Here is an 18,011-nt window from a genome sequence, read left to right as displayed (position 1 = left end):
GGAGTTCCTGACCTGTACTAGTCATGTGGTGCTCATCATTTACTCTCTCATCATGTCTCATCATTTTATATAACTGCACAAACTTGCACTAACCTCAGTGTTGAACATGATGTAAAGGTGAGTATGAGTGTGACATTTGCTTATTGTACAAGTAGAAGCACAAAGAGTAAACAACCACATTCTTGGGTTTCATTAATTCATTCTTGTACCATGTGCTCCAATAACCATTTTCATTGTTGCATATTTGCATTAGGTTCACAGGAACTGGATAAGTATAAGTAGTGTAGCTATTTCTGTATGTACTTTAGATCAAATTTAGGAGTAAGTGTAAATATGCGGTACAAATTTCCTATCGCTTTTTAGTTTGAAACGCAAATCAGTGACTGCTTCAATGACAACTGTTTGCATTCATATAGCACCCCTCATATAGAACAACATCTGAGTGTTTTACAAGGCCAACACCTTGTAAGAGAAGGAACAGATTCAGGGGGGGGAAGGTGGGCATGGTTGAAGAGAGAGTATTTTTTTTCAAGAGGATTTTAAAAGAAGGGAGGGGAGTAGCAAAGCTTCAGGTGAGTAACCGTATAATTTCAGAAAGATGAGACAAAATGGATTCTGCATAGTCCTGATTAAACCTGTAACATTTGCATATTGAATTATCATTGGCCCGCAGGCATCTGTAAGGAATACCTATTATATTCACATGTGATCACATGCTGAGTTGTCATTGGCCGGCAGGCATCTGTAAGGACTACTATTTGTTTTGAAGACCCAGGCTAGGGGTCCTAATGCCAGGCTTTCCCCACTGATGCTGCTATGAATAAGATCACAGACCTAATGCTTAATAAAAGAGTTAAACTGTAATACTCCGTTGTCCTGCAAGTTATTATTTTTGTACAAAGTGTGCAAAACAAGACAAAACCCTAGATGGTTTTGACCCGAGCTGATCTTTGAGTTTGTACGTTATAAATTAGGCTTTAGAGCAGATATAAACTTGTACTAATTTGAGCAGCAAATCTTGCCATTTATTCTCTGCTTTAAGTACTGCTCACAATGTGAGCAAACAACTTGAATCTAAAAGTCTTAGTGTTTGGAGAGTCCAGGAAGCAAAGAGAAAAATACTTACAAATATAGATTTAATGTAAGTTATTGTTGTTAAGGTTGGAAATGTGATTTTGAAGGAAGGCAAAAGACAATGGATAGCAAGGTTTATTTTTCCCTCCTCCAATTGTTTACCCTGAGAGAGGCTGTGACCCCTACTGGGGTCAGGTTCTATGGTTGCAGGTGTCACCAGTACAAAATCCCATTATCCATTTTCCTATCTCAGCTGGACTCTACATTAGCATACAATTCAGCTGTGGGAAACTGTGGTGAGCCAGACTCATCCTCTCCTTGCTTGATTTCCACATGCGCAGGAGTTGGGAGATAGTCATCAGATCGCAAGGTTTAAAGAATCACTTGTGTAATTTGGAGACAAATAACCATAGTGAACAAGAAGTTGTCCCCACATCTAAATCAAATCAACAGAAGTAACTGGTCGACTATGTCACTATCACTCAGAAAGGAAGCAGTTCTCTTGATGTCCTGCAAGACATTGAGCAACAGCCTTAAAAATGTTCACGTGCTTTTAATAGGGTTTGACATCATGTGAAACATCATGGCCTTTGGACAAATATCTCAAATGAGTTAAGCTGCTATGGTCCATTAATGTTTGTCTACAATATGGACTCATGGGGGCAAAATTAAGTTGCTTTGCACCCTTAAGAGGGCATTAACGGGGTGTAAAGCAACTAGCGCTTGGGCGCGGCGTCACAAACATCTCCCGCAAAATTCAGCAGGAGGTTAGTGGCGGCAGTAGCCTGTTGCGCCTCCGGCAATGACGTCATCGCCGTACGCAGCGCCCCGCTCGCGCCCCGGCCGCAAACTTCGGTCATGCCCCCTGATTTACCTCCGGACACTATGTCCGACAGGGTCGGGGAGGTGGGTTACATGCGGCTAGGCCGGCGATATTTAAAGGGGAGATGTTGGGTGGCCATTTTTATTTCTGGCCGCCAGCCAGCACCTGCCCCTTCTGCTGTCCTCCCACGATCGGGCAGCCCGGCACTCCTCTTGACTGCCGGGCTCTTTTGCCGGCACCCCGCTCCCTGGTGGTTCAGCAGGGCCCCAGTGCACGCTGCGCTGGGCCCCTCCCCTTTAATAAGGGGAGGAAGGCGTGCAGTACCGCGGCGCGACGTGCCGGTGTGCGTGGTGCTGCGGTGCGTAGCGCTGCAATATTCCCTGGGAGCGCTTCTAGTAGTGCCCCGCCCCCCTCGGGGCACTACCATTTAATTTCGGGCGCGGGGGCGCTAACCTTTTCATGGTGCTAAAAGTAGCGCCCCGGCGAAGTTAGCGTTCCAAACGGGGCTATACCGAATTTCTTCCCCCCATATCTTTCAACATGCAATTGCAAGGGGGGATTCAGATTGGGACTTATGGGAGCACCATCTTTTTTTAAAACAGACAAATGATCTGATTTTGGCTTTATTAGAACCATATGCAACAGATCCACTTTTCTCAGCATCACTGACATTCAATTAAAACAAGTCTGTTGAGCAATGTAGATAAAATATGGATGAGACCTTTGTTACTTTTTAATTATTCATTGACACACCTAGTAGAATGGATCTAGATTATGAACAAAAGCAAAATACTGCGACTGCAGGTCAGGAAGTATCTGTGGAGAGAGAAATGGAGTTCATGTTTCAGTTTGCGTGTGTGTGTATACCATACAGTAGATAATCTTTCTGTATAAAACTGTTCTGGGAAACTGAACAGAACATCATAAAGAGAGTGCTTGCTTATTTGGTTTATAAGCAAAATGCCAATGATCGCTACCTAGAATAAACTTCTTTCTATGAAAGGATGAGCTAGTTGGGTGTAATGGCCTCCCTCATCTAGACTTGCCTTTGCACACTTGGCCTCATTGAAAAATTGGCTTCTTACATCCTGTCTGGTGAAGTACTGAACTGAATATGCAACTTCCTCAGAGGATGCAAACACTGGTTTATGATAAATGAACATTTGTTGTCCACTGCAATAGCTATATCGATGTCCTTCAGGGCTTTGGCCCTTTTCTGTTTCTTTTCTTCTCTTGCATGCCATACAAAATGACATTTCTCTTTACTGACGGCAACACTCTGTGCAAAGTATTTAATTTCCTGTCTAAAAGATGAGCAGCAACTGGATCACTGCAGGCCAATATGCACTAAATTGGACAGTGTACAGACAAACTTTTGTTACCATCAACACTAGTAGGTCAGTTCCTTTTCCCAAGATTGACCACACAGTCTTGTTCACACACCTCTGGTCCGTGAGAAAAATGAACAGAACAGCCGTGCTCCCAATTATATCGTTAACTCTCGAGTACTATTTTAATATTGTTATATCCACTTCTTTGTTATTCGTTCCTGGGATGTGGGCACTGCTGGCAAGGCCAGCATTTATTGCCCATCCCTAATTGCCCTTGAGAAGGTGGTGGTAATCCTCCTTGAACTGCAACAGTCCTTGTGGTGAAGATACTCCCACAGTGCTGTTAGGGAAGGAGTTCCAGGATTTTGACCCAGCCATGATGAAGGAACAGCGATACTTTTCCAAGTCAGAATGGTTTGTAACTTGGAGTGGAACTTGGAGGTGGTGGCCCCATGCACTTGCTGCCCTTGTCCTTCTAGGTGGAAGAGGTCGCAGGTTTGGGAGGTGCTGCTGAAGAAGCCTTGACGAGTTGCTGCAGGACATCTTGTAGATGGTACACACTGCAGCCACGGTACGCTGGTGGTGGAGGGAGTGAATGTTTAAGGTGGTAGATGGGGTGCCAGTCAAGCAGGCTGCTTTGTCCTGGATGGTGTCAAGCTTCTTGATTGTTGTTGGAGCTGCACTCATCCAGGCAAGTGGAGAGTATTCCATCACACTCCTGACTTGTGCCTTGTAGGTGGTGGAAAGGCTTTGGGGAGGCCGGAGGTGAGACACTCGCCGCAGAATACCCAGCCTCTGACCCGCTCTTGTTGGCATAGTATTTAAGTTTCTTGTCAATGGTGACCCCTACAAGATGTTGATGGTTGGGGATTCAGCGATGGTAATGCTGTTGAATATCAAGGGAAGGTGGTTAGACTCTCACTTGTTGGAGATAGCCATTGCCTGGCACATGGGTGGCGTGAATTTTACTTGCCACTTATCAGCCCAAGCCTGAATGTCGTTTAGGTCTTGCTTTATACAGGTATGGACTGCTTCATTATTGGAGGAGTTGTGAATGAAACTGAACACTGTAATCATCAGCAAACATCCCCAGTTCTGACCTTATGATGGAGTGAAGGTCATTGATGAAGCAGCAAAAGATGGTTGGGCCTAGGACACTGCCCAGGAACTCCTGCAGCGATGTTCTGGAGCTGAAATGATTGACCACCAACAACCACAACCATCTTCCTTTGTGCTAGGTATGACTCCAGCCAATGGAGAGTTTTCCCCCTGATTCCCATTGACTTCAATTTTACTAGGACTCCTTGATGCTGCACTCGGTCAAATGCTGCCTTGACGTCAAGAGCAGTCACTCTCACCTCACCTCTGGAATTCAGCTCTTTTGTCCATGTTTGGACCAAGGCTGTCTGGAGCTGAGTGGTCCTGGCAGAACCCAAACTGAGCATGGATGAGGAGGCTATTGGTGAGTAAGTGCCGCTTGATAGCACTGTTGACAACACCTTCCATCACTTTGCTGATGATTGAGAGTAGACTGATGGGACGGTAATTGGCCAGATTGGATTTGTCCTTTTTTTGTGGACAGGACATACCTGGGCAGCTTTCCACATTGTCAGGTAGATGCCAGTGTTGTAGCTGTACAGGAACAGCTTGGCTGGAGGCGCAGCTAGTTCTGGAGCGCAAGTCTTCAGCACGACAGCCAGGATGTTGTTGGGGCCCATAGCATTTGCTGTATCCAGTGCGCTCAGTCGTTTCTTGATATCACGTGGAGTGAATCAAATTGGCTGAAGACTGGCTTCTGTGATGGTGGGGACCTCAGGAGGAGGCTGATATGGATCATCCACTCGGCACTTCTGGCTGAAGATGGTTGCAAATGCTTCAGCCTTATCATTTGCACTCGTGTGCTGGACTCCAATATCATTGAGGATGGGGATATTCGTGGAGCCTCCTCCTCCCGTTAGTTGTTTAATTGTCCACCACCATTCACGACTGGATGTGGCAGGATTGCAGAGCTTTGATCTGATCTGTTGATTGTGGGATCACTTAGCACGGTCTGTTGGATGCTGCTTCCGCTGTTTAGCATGCATGTAGTCCTGTGTTGCAGTTTCCCCAGGTTGGCACATAATTTTTAGGTACGCATGGTGCTGCTCCTGGCATGCTCTTCTGCACTCCTTATTGAACCAGGGTTGGTCCCCTGGCTTGATGGTAATGGTTGAGTGAGTGATATGCCGAGCCATGAGGTTACAGATTGTGGTGGAATACAATTCTGCGGTTGCTGATGCCCAGTTTTGAGCTGCTAGATCTGTTTTGAATCTACCCCATTTAGCACAGTGGTAGTGCCACACAATGATGGAGGGTGTTCTCAGTGTGAAGATGGGACTTAGGCCGCGACTTTATCAATGGAGGCAGGTTGGGTGCGGGTCAGGTGGTTTCCGGCTTCCAGTCCCGCCCCCAGCTGCATCTGGCCCATAGACGTGATTTTACGTTGATTGACCTTGTTAAGCATACCCTGCGGGCTTGCCGGCCAATTAAGAGGAAGCGGGTCAGATGACATCATTTGATGATGCGTCATTGCCGGTTTCCTTAAAGGGACCACGCACAATTTTTTTTTGACAGTTGATTTCTCAGTGTTTGACAGCATTGAGGTGCTGCAAATACTGACAATCACTGCACAAAGGTGATCTCTTGCACCCAGGCTCTCCAATGACTCCCTCTATAGGCTGGAATAGGTGGCAGCTGCAGGTGAGGTAACAGAAGTGATCTGTCACTGGTGAGAAAGGTTCTCCCAATGAGGTGGCACTGGACATGGATTTCAAAACATTGTAATCTAAAGAGATGTGTACATATATTAATAATGCATTTCCCTACATTTTCTTACCTCTAAGACTCACCAGTGCAACATTGGATCCTTCACACCACTTCTGCAGCTGTCATCAATCCAGAAACATGGCAGACTCACAGCACGCCACACTTACCTGGCGTGGTGTCCGGATGTCGAGAAACCCAAGGCAGAAGCAGCAAAATTCAAAAAAAGCCCGTCAACTACTAGCAACTAACTGCCTTTAATCCTCTCCCACCACTAGGTGTCGGGTCCATGCGCAAATCGGGGACCCGACACTTGGGATAATTGTTTGGAGGCGGGTTGATGGCAGGATTGCAACACGCCGTCAATCAAAATGATTTTACCCTTTGACCCACCTCCAAACCCGCCTTCTGAACGCCGGCAAAATCCAGCCCTTAGTCTCCACAAGAACTGTGTGGTGGTCACTGCTGCCAATGCTGTCATGGACAGATGCATCTGCGACAGGTAGATTGGTGAGAATTAGGTCAAGTAGGTTTTTCCCTCGTGTTGGTTCTCTCACCACCTGCCGCAGGCCCAGTCTGGCAGCTATGCCCTTCAGGACTCTGCCAGCTCGGTCAGCAGTGGTGCTACTGATCCACTCTTGGTGATGGACATTGAAGTTCCCCACCCAGAGTACATTCTGTACCTTTGCTACCCTCCATGCTTCTTCCAAGATTCTTCATCTGAGGGAGGGCGGTAGGTGGTAATTGGCAGGAGGTTTCTTTGCCCATGCTTGACCTGAAGCCATGAGACTTCATGAGGTCCGGAGTCAATGTTAAGGACTCCCAAGGCCACTCCCTCCCAACTGTATAGCACTGTGCCGCCACCCCTAGTGGGTCTGTCCTGCCGGTGGGACAGGACATACCCTGGGATGGTGATGGAGGAGTCTGGGACATTGGCTGAAAGGCATGATTCTGTGAGTATGACTATGTCAGGCTGTTGCTTGACTAGTCTGTGAGACAGCTCTCCCAATTTTGTCACAAATCCCCAGTTGTTAGCGAGGAGGACTTTGCAGGGTCGACTGGGTTGGGTGTGCCATTGTCGTGTCCGAAGCCGGTGCCTAGGTCGATGTCGGGTGGTCCGTCCAGTTTTATTAATATTGTTTCTCGTAGCGGTTTGTTACAACTGAATGGCTTGCTCGGCCAGTTAAGAGTCAGCCACGTTGCTGTGGGTCTGGAGTCACATATAGGCCAGACCAGGTAAGGACTGCAGATTTCCTTCTCTAAAGAATATTTAAGCCCTAAGGACTTCCCTAGAAACCCAGATGGGTTTTCACAACAACCCAATAGTTTCCTGGTCACCATTACTGATACTAGCTTTTTATTCCAGATTTATTTAATTAACTGAATTTAAGTTTCCTTGCTGCCATGGTGGGATTTGAACTCACGTCCCTGGATCATTAGTCCAGGCCTTTGGATTACTAGTCCAGTAACATAACCACTATGCTACTGTTCGTGATAATTGATTATAAATAAGGTAAAGTGTTTTAGAACTATGGAGTTTCTGAAATATAGTTGCCACTGTCCTCTTGAAACAACCTGTTCCGAGGAATGGTTCACACCTGAAACATCTTGTTTTCTCGACGGATGCTGTCTGACCTGCTGAATGTCTCTCACATTTTATATTTTCAGCAGCTGCGGTATTTTGCTTTTTGTAGAACTTGGTAAACCTTCGCTTGCAGGCACATGTTGCAGTAAAGTAAATAGTGTCATAACGCATCCTTGCATGACCTCCATTACCTCGTGTAATGAAACAGAACATGAAATGATGTACGGCTCTTCTACTTTCCCCAACCAAAACAAAGTTTGCCACGCACTTCTTTAATGTTTCAAACCAGTTCACCACCCTCTCCCAAAACTGAATCCAAAGTTTTCAGGTGCCTTTTGAAACCAAATGCCATGATGATGATGATGATATTGAGCAGACATAACCAAATTTATTGCAAATCACGTTGTATTACTTCCAACATGAAGCCATGTGCCTTTTATTTTTAAGAGCTCATTAAAATGTGCGATATGTGGCTGCTATATTTAGTTTAAACTGCATCTTCCAAATTATGGTGCAATGTTGGTAACTTGTGCACTTAGCGTGTTGCCCTTAGAGTCATAGGCCTAGAAATTGGGTTTTGGCTTAGCCAGGGCTTTAGCGCCGGAAGTTAGTGCCGGCGCTAAGTCCCCCTGCGCGCGCCAAAAATTCAGCAGGGCCGCGCCCAAACGGCTGCCGGCGCTACTGAAGGGTCTTTGCGGCGGTAAATCGGCGCTAACTGCCGTTTCGCACCGCAATTCCGGCGCTGCGGCACCCGATGCGGTGCGGCAGGCTCGGGAAGTGCAGGCCTCCTCCTTCCGTTAAGGAGGAGCTGCCTGCACCCGGCCGCGGCCCGCGCAAATCTGTCTAAAAATGAGCCCGGCACCTCGGACAAGTGCCGGGCTTGCATCTGTTCCGGGGGGTGGGGGGGAGAAGTCCGGGGAGGGAGCTGCGGGCAGGCGGCCGGCGGGAAAGCGGCCAGCCGCCGCGGGGCCTTTAATGCGCCGGCGCAAACTCATGTAAGACTCTGTTGCCAGAGTCTTAGTTGCGGCTGCCACGGGCGAGGCGGCCGCAACTGAATTTCGGCGCTAGGGCCCGTCGGCATGGCAACCGGGACGCTGCGCACACCAATGACGTCATCGGTGCCGGCGCAGCGCTACCGGTGCAACGCCGATTTAGGGCCCCAGGGAATTTTTAAACTGGCCATAACTCTGGCGCTAGTCCCTCTAGCGCCTCAAAAGCGGCGCTAAGGCAACTGAATTTCTAGGCCATAGAGTTTTAGAGTCATAGAGTTTTACAGCGCAGAAAGAGGCCCTTCGGCCCATCGTGTCTGCGCCGTCCATCAATCCCTGTCCAGTCTAATCCCATTTTCCAGCATTTGGTCCATAGCCTTGTATGCAATGGCATTTCAAGTGCCCATCCAAATGCTTCTTGAATGTTGTGAGGTTTCCTGCTTCTACCACCCTTTTCAGGCAGTGAGTTCCAGCTTCCAACCACCCTCTGGGTGAAAAAGTTCCTCCTCAAATCCCCTCTAAATCTCCTGCCCCTTACCCTGAATCTATGCCCCCTTGTTATTGACCCCCCTACTAAGGGGAAAAGTTCCTCTTTATCTACCCTATCTATGCCCCTCATCATTTTGTACACCTCAATCAGGTCCCCCCTCAGCCTCCTTTGCTCCAAGGAAAACAACCCCAGCCTGTTTAGTCTTTCTTCATAGCTGAGGCGCTCCATCCCAGGTAACATCCTGGTGACTCTTCTCTGCACCCTCTCCAAAGCAATCACATCCTTCCTATAGTGAGGTGACCAGAACTGCACACAGTACTCCAGCTGTGGCCTCACCAGCGTTTTGTACAGCTCCATCATAACCTCCCTGCTCTTATATTCTATGCCTCTGCTAATGAAGGCAAGTATCCCATATGCCTTTTTAACCACCTTATCTACCTGTTCCGCTGCCTTCAGGGATCTATGTACATGTACACCAAGGCCCCCCTTGAGCTAGTGGAACATTTTATTGACTACTGGTAGATCTCCTATAGGGTTGGTTGCAGTGAATCAAAAGCTGCACTGCCTTTTATAATGTGTGCCAACTAAAGGTCAACAGCTACCATCTAACCCACTCACGGTAGATTGCTGTTCTTCCACCCCAGTACTATGGTTTCTCTCTTCCTTCTCCTGCCTTTCTCTCTCTCTCTCTCTCTCTCTCTCTCTCTCTCTCTCTCTCTCTCTCTCTCTCTCTCTCTCAGGTGGCTGAATATTGAATGGAGTTGTTTAAGCTTTTGATTACCTGCTGTATTTTTGTCTAAAAGATATTTTGTTGAGATGGTGCTTTATTTCTTTACAGGGCCATGTGGTTGTCATAGCGTTAACTTTTCATGATGCCTCCCGCCATGACTGACTCCTTGGATATCTGGGCAGTAGATTCCCAGATCCCAGCAGATAGCTGCATCACTGCAGACTTCTTACTACCCACAGGAATGTACATCCAGTTGGATGTGCCTCGGGAGGCCACTATCGAACATATCAAATCGGTAAGCAAACTTGTCATTTTGTGTTGTGCTTTTTAAATTCTTTGCTTTCTAGTAGAAGTGGTAAAAGAAAATGGTCAGATTCATTCCCTAGACCTCCTCCCCGCTTGTGTTTTTTTCCTTCCATCTCCTCCTCCTCCCCATGCAATTTTGACTGAGCAGCATTTAAAATACTAAAATGTGATGGTATTTTTGTTGTCCATGCATGTGTTAATAGATTGTCCAATTTGAGACCAGCTCTACCTCACCACCACTTCTCTCAACCCCTCCATGGTTTCTAAATTGTCAGACTGCTTGTCCGACATCCAGTTCTGGATGAGCAGAACATTTCTCCAATTAAATATTGGGAAGACTGAAGCGATTGTTTTCGGATGGTACAAGGACTAGGGGACACAGATTTAAGGTTTTGGGCAAGAGATACAGTGGGGACGTGAGGAATTGCCTGGAATTCGCTGTGACGGAAGTGGTAGAAGCGGAGACACTCAATGTTTTCAAAGGGAGACTGGATAGGCACTTGAGGGAAATAAACTTGCAGGGCTACGGGGCTAGAGATGGGGAATGGGACTGACTGGATTCCTCTACAGAGAGCCGGCATGGACTCGATGGGCCGAACGGTCTCCTTCTGTGCCTCTATGACTCTATGACACCCGCCACAAACTCCGTTCCCTAGGCATTGACTCCATCCCTCTTCCTAACATCTGTCTGAGGCTGAACCATACTGTTCGTAACTTTGGGCCCCGATTTTCGGCTTGTGTGGGGAATGGTCGGATTTCCCCGAATGTGGGGTTTCTGACACACATAAAAAAGTGTCAGCCAGCTCCACGCAATTTTCCCTCAAGTGGCCAATTAATTCCCAGCATGTGGGAAGCCTTGCTAATTGTCCAATTCGAGTCAGAAATCCCCACAGTATGATGTCATCATTCGTGGTGCTTTTAAGGTCCATAGCAAGCACTGCATCCTCTGAAGGCTTCCAAACGAACCATACAGGATGGCAGAGGAGCCTGCAGCAGCTGTGGCCAGTGCCAGACCCCGAGCTGCCTCCAAATTTGACGAGGCATTATTGGATGGGGTTAGGGCCCACAGGGAGGTCCTCTTCCCTAGGTCAGGGAGGAAGAGGCCTCCCACTGAGACCAATGCTGCATGGATGCAGGTGTCAGCAGATGCCAACTCGCTGGGAGTCACCAGAAGAACCTTGGCATTACATCTCTATCTCCTTCCTTTACTCCCCCACAGTACCATCCAGAGCCCTCGTCTTCACTGTGGAGGAGGAAGAGGCTGTGCAGCCGGACTCCTCAGAGGAAGCTCCAACCTCTGACGGCGCAGCGTCAGCAGAAGTAAGCGCACCCAGCACCAGCGCAGACACTCACACCTCGGGGGGACCTTCGGGACATAGAGTAGTGTTGTCACCTGGTGTTTCACAGCTCACAAGTGAGCCTCAGCAGATTCTGGAGACAGGGACAGCAGTGGAGAGTCCTCGTCGGAGGGCGCAGGACTCTGCCAGCTCAGCTCAGTTGCGCTGCATGTCGACCCTCTGCCTCTGGGTCCATCCGCAAGAGAAGAGGTGATGGATCTCCATGCACAGATGCAGGAGTCTCTGGCAGGTTTTGTCTCCAGGGTCGCTGCGAGTGTGGAGCGAATGGAGGAGTCCATAGCGACCATGAGCAGAGCCTTTGTGGAGTCATTGGCGCATGAACGCATCACCATGGAAAGGTTGGCAACCTCCATGCAGGAGATAACTCGCCAGGGTACGGAAAACATGGTGAGTGCTCATAAGAGAATGACATCTCTTGAGGAGCGTTGGCCATCTGTTGAACAGAGAAACCAGATCTTCATGGAAGTCCTTCTGAGTAGGACTGCCAGTACAAAAACAGGTCCCACTGGCCCCCTAAAGCGCAGCAAGGTGCTCTCCAGCCACTTCCAAGCGCTGGCCCCTTCTGGCCTGTGCAGCTTCAGGTGAGTGAGCAGCAGCCTGGTGCTCCTGGTGCTCATCCTGCTGTTCCTGGTTCTGCTGCTGCCGCCTCTGCTGTTGGAGATCCTCTAATGCCAGGAAGGGAAGGTGCCAAAGGCCTCCCATGCTTCTGGCAGATGCCTCCGTTGAGGGGGCGCTGAGTTAGGGTGGTGAGAGGGGCTTCCCAGGAGCTCACACTGGAGAAGTGTGTGAGGCTCCAACTTTCTACAGCTGCTCCTAAGGCTTCAAAAAGTTCCCCCAAGCCTTGATCAACAAGGTCCTGCAGCCTGCAAATGCTGCCTATTTAAATCTCTTCAGCCCTCAGCGACCTGCTGCTGCAAGCAAGCAAGCCAGCTGTTTTCACGCCAGCTCTCATCGGCAGGGTTCCCCGCAGGCGTGTTTCATGTGGGGAAAGCCCCAAAGTCGCAACGGCCCCGGAAAATCTTCCTTAACAAGGTGATCATTGGTGATTAGTGCTCCGACGAGCAGTCCCGCCAGCGGTGGCCGGGACTGAAGCGGGTGACAGAGAAATGGCGGTCCGAAAGTCGGACGGGGCGGGGAATCAGGTGGGGGGGGGGGGTCCCGGCCCGCTTTTTCCGCGATTTTCGGACCCCGGCCGCATGAAAAGCTGCCCGACGGCTGCCAGAAAATCGGGGCCTTGGTGTCATATTTGACCTTGAAATGAGCTTCCGACCACACATCCGCAGCATAACTAAGACCGCCTATCTCCACCTCTGTAATATTGCCCATCTCTGCGCTTGCCTCAGCTCATCCGCTGCTCAAACCCTCATGCATGCCTTTGTTACCTCTAGACTTGACCATTCCAATGCACTCCTGGCTGGCCTCCCACGTTCTACTCTACATAAACTTGAGGTCAACCGCAACTCGGCTGCCCGTGTCCTAACTCGCACCAAGTCCCATTCACCCATCACCCCTGTGCTCGCTGACCTACATTTGCTCCCGGCTAAGCAACGCCTCAATTTCAAAAAAAATTCAAATCCCTCCAGGGCCTCGCCCCTCCCTATCTCTGTAATCTCTTTCAGCCCCACAAACCCCCCGAGATATCTGCCCTAATTCTGCCCTCTTGAGCATCCCTGATTATAATCGCTTAGCCATTGGTGGCTGTGCTTCTGTTTCCTAGGCCCTAAACTCTGGAATTCCCTGCCTGAACCTCTCCGTCTCTCTTTCCTCCTTTTAAGACACTCCTTAAAACCTACCTCTTCGACCAAACTTTTGGTCACCTGCCATAATTTCTCCTTATGTGGCTTGGTGTCAATTTTTTTGCCTTATAATACTCCTGTGAAGCGCCTTGGGACGTTTTACTACATTAAAGGCGCTATATTAATACAAGTTGTTGTTGTTTGGCAGACAATCAGCCAATAGGAGCATGGTATATAAATATATGGTATATATTTTTGTACCTCGCTGCTGCTGATTACCAATTCTAATATCTATCCTAGTGTTGCGTTTTGTTTCTGTGTCCATGTGTGTCAGATAGTTGGAAAAGAAGAAAGTTACAAAAACGACTGGAAATTATTGCAGATTCCATCCGAGGTTCAGATATGGTACAAGATGTAAACTATATCAAAGCTTAACTTCTTAATCCTTTTTAGATTAGATATTCTAGACTTTTTTCAACAAAGAGAATGTTAATCGCGGTAACAATCAAATCCATTCGATGAGGATCACCATACTTGTTCCTGGAAAGTCCTGTTTAATACTGGGTTTTGCTTCAGATTTACCATGAAATCCAGACCTCTTAATACATCGGACTTTGTGATTAAAGTTCGATGTGGTGGTTTTGGCTTTACTGGAGAAGGGCCCACGATATTTTTCAGGTGTACGTGAGGTTCTGCAGCAAATGTGATGGTTTACAATTGTAAAGGAATTCTTTAATTTTTGTAAAACTGAAAATCAATATAAAAATGGATATCTGAATCTGAGACTTTTTTTTAAAACCCCAGTAAATTCTGGAAAAACACGGCAGATCCTTCAGCACCTGTAAGAGAAAAGGTAGCTTGCCGATCCAGGATGTAGATCTTTCGTCAGAATCCAAGGTTGGAGCTGCTCTCTCCAGCAATTTCTGTTAGTATTTTTCAGTTTACAATCAGATTTGAGTTTTAAAAAGTAGAAGATTCAAATTTAATAGTAGAGGTGACCTGCCATAAATGGCTGGAGATGGTGACTATGATAAAGCTGTGAACCTTTGTGGTAAACCACTGTTTGTATTCCTGTTTGTCCTGTTTGTATTCCACTGTGTACATGCCTGGACATGCCTCGGCTGACTCCTCCCACAGGTCCTAGTATAAAGGTGACTGCTCCCCAGCCCTGGTATCCTGGACCGGTCGACCACTCGAGGCAGACCTCCATTCTGTTGTTAATAAAAGCCTTCAGTTACTCTTCTAACTCTCAGTCTTTTATGAGTAATTGATAGCGCATCAACCTTCTCTCCGGCTTCCTCTACACTAACTTCACAAGGTGGGCTCGCAGCAGTAAATTGTACAGTGAACCTGTACTTGCTGCTTAAGTCACTTTTGGTTGCAGCTTTATATATAGAGATATATATATATTAAAGTAAATTTTGGATGTTCTCCATTTTAACTAAAACTTGGCATAAATGATCTGAACACAAAATATGACATTGCATATAATTTCTGTTCTGCTGAAGCTCCTTTTCAATCCAGCGTGTACAAATCCCACAAGTTCAGAAGTATATTTAGTCGTTGACCATTAAAATCTTTACTCCATCTGTCCTCCCATGTAAATCAAAATAATAATTCATATTCATGTAATGCTTCATGAAATAGAATTTACTTTTTAAAAATTTCCCTACCCCTCTGATTTTCCTCCCCTCCTGAAGGGGTGCTTCATGCTGGAGTATGGTCCCATAGGCAGGCACCTGCTGTCCCCTCTCAGCTCGGTGTTACCTGTACAGACTATTCAAACATGGAGGACAGCACTGTCAAGTTCAATTCTGACCCCTCCTGACATCCGCACACAAGCACATTTCTAGCTGGGGCCACCGAGTACCAATCAAGAACAATGGAAATTTGCGCACAGTCAGGGTCCTACAACAGCAATGAGATAACAACCAGATAATCTGTTTTTTAGTAATGTTGGTTGAAGGATAATGTTGGTCAGGAAACCGGGAGAACTCCCCTGTTCTTCGAAAAGTGCCATGGGATCTTTTATGTCTACCTGAGAGGGCAGCGGGGCCTCTGTTTAATGTCTCAACCGAAAGACGGCACCTTGACAGTGCAGCACTTCCTCAGCGCTGCACTGAAGTGTCAAGCTGGTGAATGTGCTCAAGTCCCTGGAGTGGTGCTTGAACCCACAACCTTCTGACACAAAGGCGAGAGTGCTACCACTGGGCCATGGCTGACACAAGTTAACCTAGAGTCAACCGTGTCCGTTCTATCTTCTGCACTTCTGCCCTCACCCCTGCCCCTCCCTCCCGGAACCACGATAGGGTTCCCCTTGTCCTCACCTTTCACCCCACCAGCCTCCACATTCAACGGATCATCCTCCGCCATTTCTGCTACCTCCAAAGTAATCCCACCACCAAACGCATCTTCCCCTCCCCTCCCCTTTCAGCATTCCATAGGGACCGCTCCCTCCAAGACACCCTAGTCCACTCCTCTATCACCCCCAACAGCCCTTCCCCTTCGCCTGGCACCTTCCCATGCAAGCAAAGGAGATGTAACACCTGCCCCTATACCTCCCCCCTTCCCACTGTCCAGGGCCCCAAACACCCCTTCCGGATGAAACAGCGATTTACTTGTACTGCTTGCAATCTAGTATACTGTATTCGCTGCTCACGATGCGGTCTCCTCTACACTGGGGAGACCAAATGCAGATTAGGTGACCGCTTTGCGGAACACCTCTGTTCAGTCCGTAAGGGTGACCCCGAGCTTCTAGTCACCTGTCATTTTAATTCACTGCTCCATTCCCACTCGGACCTCACCGTCCTTGGCCTCTTGCATTGTTCCATGGAAGCTCAACGTAAACTCGAGGAACAGCACCTCCTCTTCCGATTAGGCACTTTGCAGCCTTCTGGACTCAATATCGAGTTCAACAATTTCAGATCATAACCTCGGCCCCTATTACATTTTTACTTATATTTCTTTTCCACCCCTTTGTTTTGGGTTTTACCTTCCCCCCCCCCCCCCCTTTCCTTTTTTTTTTCTCTCTCCCACATGGCAGCTGTCTCTCATCCTGCCAGTACACTTCACACCTAATCTGAGCCGTCTTTTGTCTCCGCTGTCCTATTACCATCTCGTCTGGTTTTGAATACCTCTTAATGTCTCTTACTTCTTTTGTTCTATCGCAGCCCTGCCTTCGATCTATTTTATTTCCTTTCCAGTTTTGAAAAAGGGCTAGACCCGAAACATCAACTCTAATTTCTCTCCACGGATGTTGCCTGGCCTGCTGAGTTTTTCCAGCATTTTCTGTGGCTCAGTTGGTAGCCCTTTCGCTTCTGAGTCATAAGGTTGTGGGTTCAACTCGCACTCTAGAGCCATGAGCATAAAAATCTAGGCTGACATGCCAGTGCAGTACTGGGAGAGTGCTGCACTGTTGGAGGTGCCATCTTTCAGATGAGATGTTAAACTGAGGCCCCGTCTGATCCCTCAGGCGGACATAAAAGATCCCATGGCACTATTTCAAAGAAGAGCAGGGGAGTTATCCCTGGTGACCTGGCCAATATTTATCCCTCAATCAACATCACTAAAACCAGATTATCTGGTCATTATCACATTGCAGTTTGTGGGAGCTTGCTGTGCGCAAATTGGCTGCCATGTTTTCTACATTACAACAATGACTGCACTTCAAAAAGTACTTCATTGGCTGTAAAGTGCTTTGGGATGTCCTGATGTCGTGAAAGACACTATGGGGTCAATTTTAACTCCGGTGCGGGAAATTGGCGGGTTCCCCGAATTCAGTGATTCCCACACGATTCTAAATGGGTCTGTGAGATTGATGCAATTTTATCTCAATTGGCCAATTGATTTCCAACGTGTGGGAAGCCTTGGCAATTGAGTATTTCCAGTCAGAAAGTTGCAGAATATGACGTCATCATTGCTGCTGCTTTTAAGGTCCACAGCAAGCCTTGCTTCCTCTGCAGGCTCCCAAACTTCACCATTAAAATGGCACAGGAGCCTGCAGGAGCAGCGGCCAGCAGGAGGGCCAGATCTGCCCCCAAATTTGATGAGGCTTCACTCCAGGCATTACTGGATGATGCTAGGGCCCACAGGGAGGTCCTATTCCCTTCTTCAGGGAGGAAGAGGCCTCTCAGTCAGACCAAGGCTGTGTGGCTACAGGTGGCAGGTCAACTCAACTCCTTGGGGCTCACACGAAGAACGTAGTTGCAGTGCAGGAAAAGATTCCATGACCACCTTCGCACTGGAAAAGTAAGTACTGTATGAAGTTTCCACCACCCTCAATCTGATCCCCATTGCCTTTCCTCACCAGCACTCAGCTTTAGCAATCTCTTCCTGCACATCCCACTAGACACTCACATCCATGCACCCTTACCCATTCCCTCTCTCTCTATGCTCACATTCACAGAACTATTCCACCATGCAGCCCTCACACTCCCTCTCACTCTGATGCTTTGAACACAACTGACAGCACACAGGGAGGGCCCTTGGTCTTGCAACCTCACTCCATCTTTGTCTCCTTCTAAGTATCTATGCTATGCAATCTCTGCACTCACTCCTTCATTCTCACTCAAACTCCACTTGTCTCCCTCATTGCAGGAAAAGAGAGCTCACAACAGGAGAGCGCGAGCCAGGACAGGAGGAGGGCCGCCCTCATTAGCCCAGATCACCCCCTGGGAGGAAGGCGTCCTGCAGATTGCCGGGGCTAACTGAGATGCGGAAGAACAGAGAGGCGCATCCCCGCAAGCTGGTGACAGAATAGTTTTCCATCTCTCTCATTGGTATTGCAT

General features: G+C 47.9%; 1 protein-coding gene across 1 annotated transcript in view; it reads left to right on the top strand.

Moving 5' to 3' along the window:
- Positions 1-18,011, top strand: part of pik3cb (phosphatidylinositol-4,5-bisphosphate 3-kinase, catalytic subunit beta) — a 249,745-nt gene that overhangs the window by 105,163 nt on the left and 126,571 nt on the right. The window contains exon 2 of the mRNA XM_085990511.1: positions 9,933-10,119. Within this exon, the coding sequence (XP_085846637.1) occupies positions 9,964-10,119 (156 nt within the window). The 5' untranslated portion in view covers positions 9,933-9,963. The remainder of the gene's footprint in view (positions 1-9,932; positions 10,120-18,011) is intronic.

The sequence above is a fragment of the Somniosus microcephalus genome, chromosome 6, assembly GCF_052327205.1.
Source record: "Somniosus microcephalus isolate GS21.2 chromosome 6, FLI_Smic_1.0, whole genome shotgun sequence".
In the NCBI taxonomy this organism is placed as follows: Eukaryota; Metazoa; Chordata; class Chondrichthyes; order Squaliformes; family Somniosidae; genus Somniosus; species Somniosus microcephalus.
The sequence above is the reverse complement of the archived record's forward strand: the minus strand, read 5'-3'. Positions and strand labels throughout refer to the sequence as shown.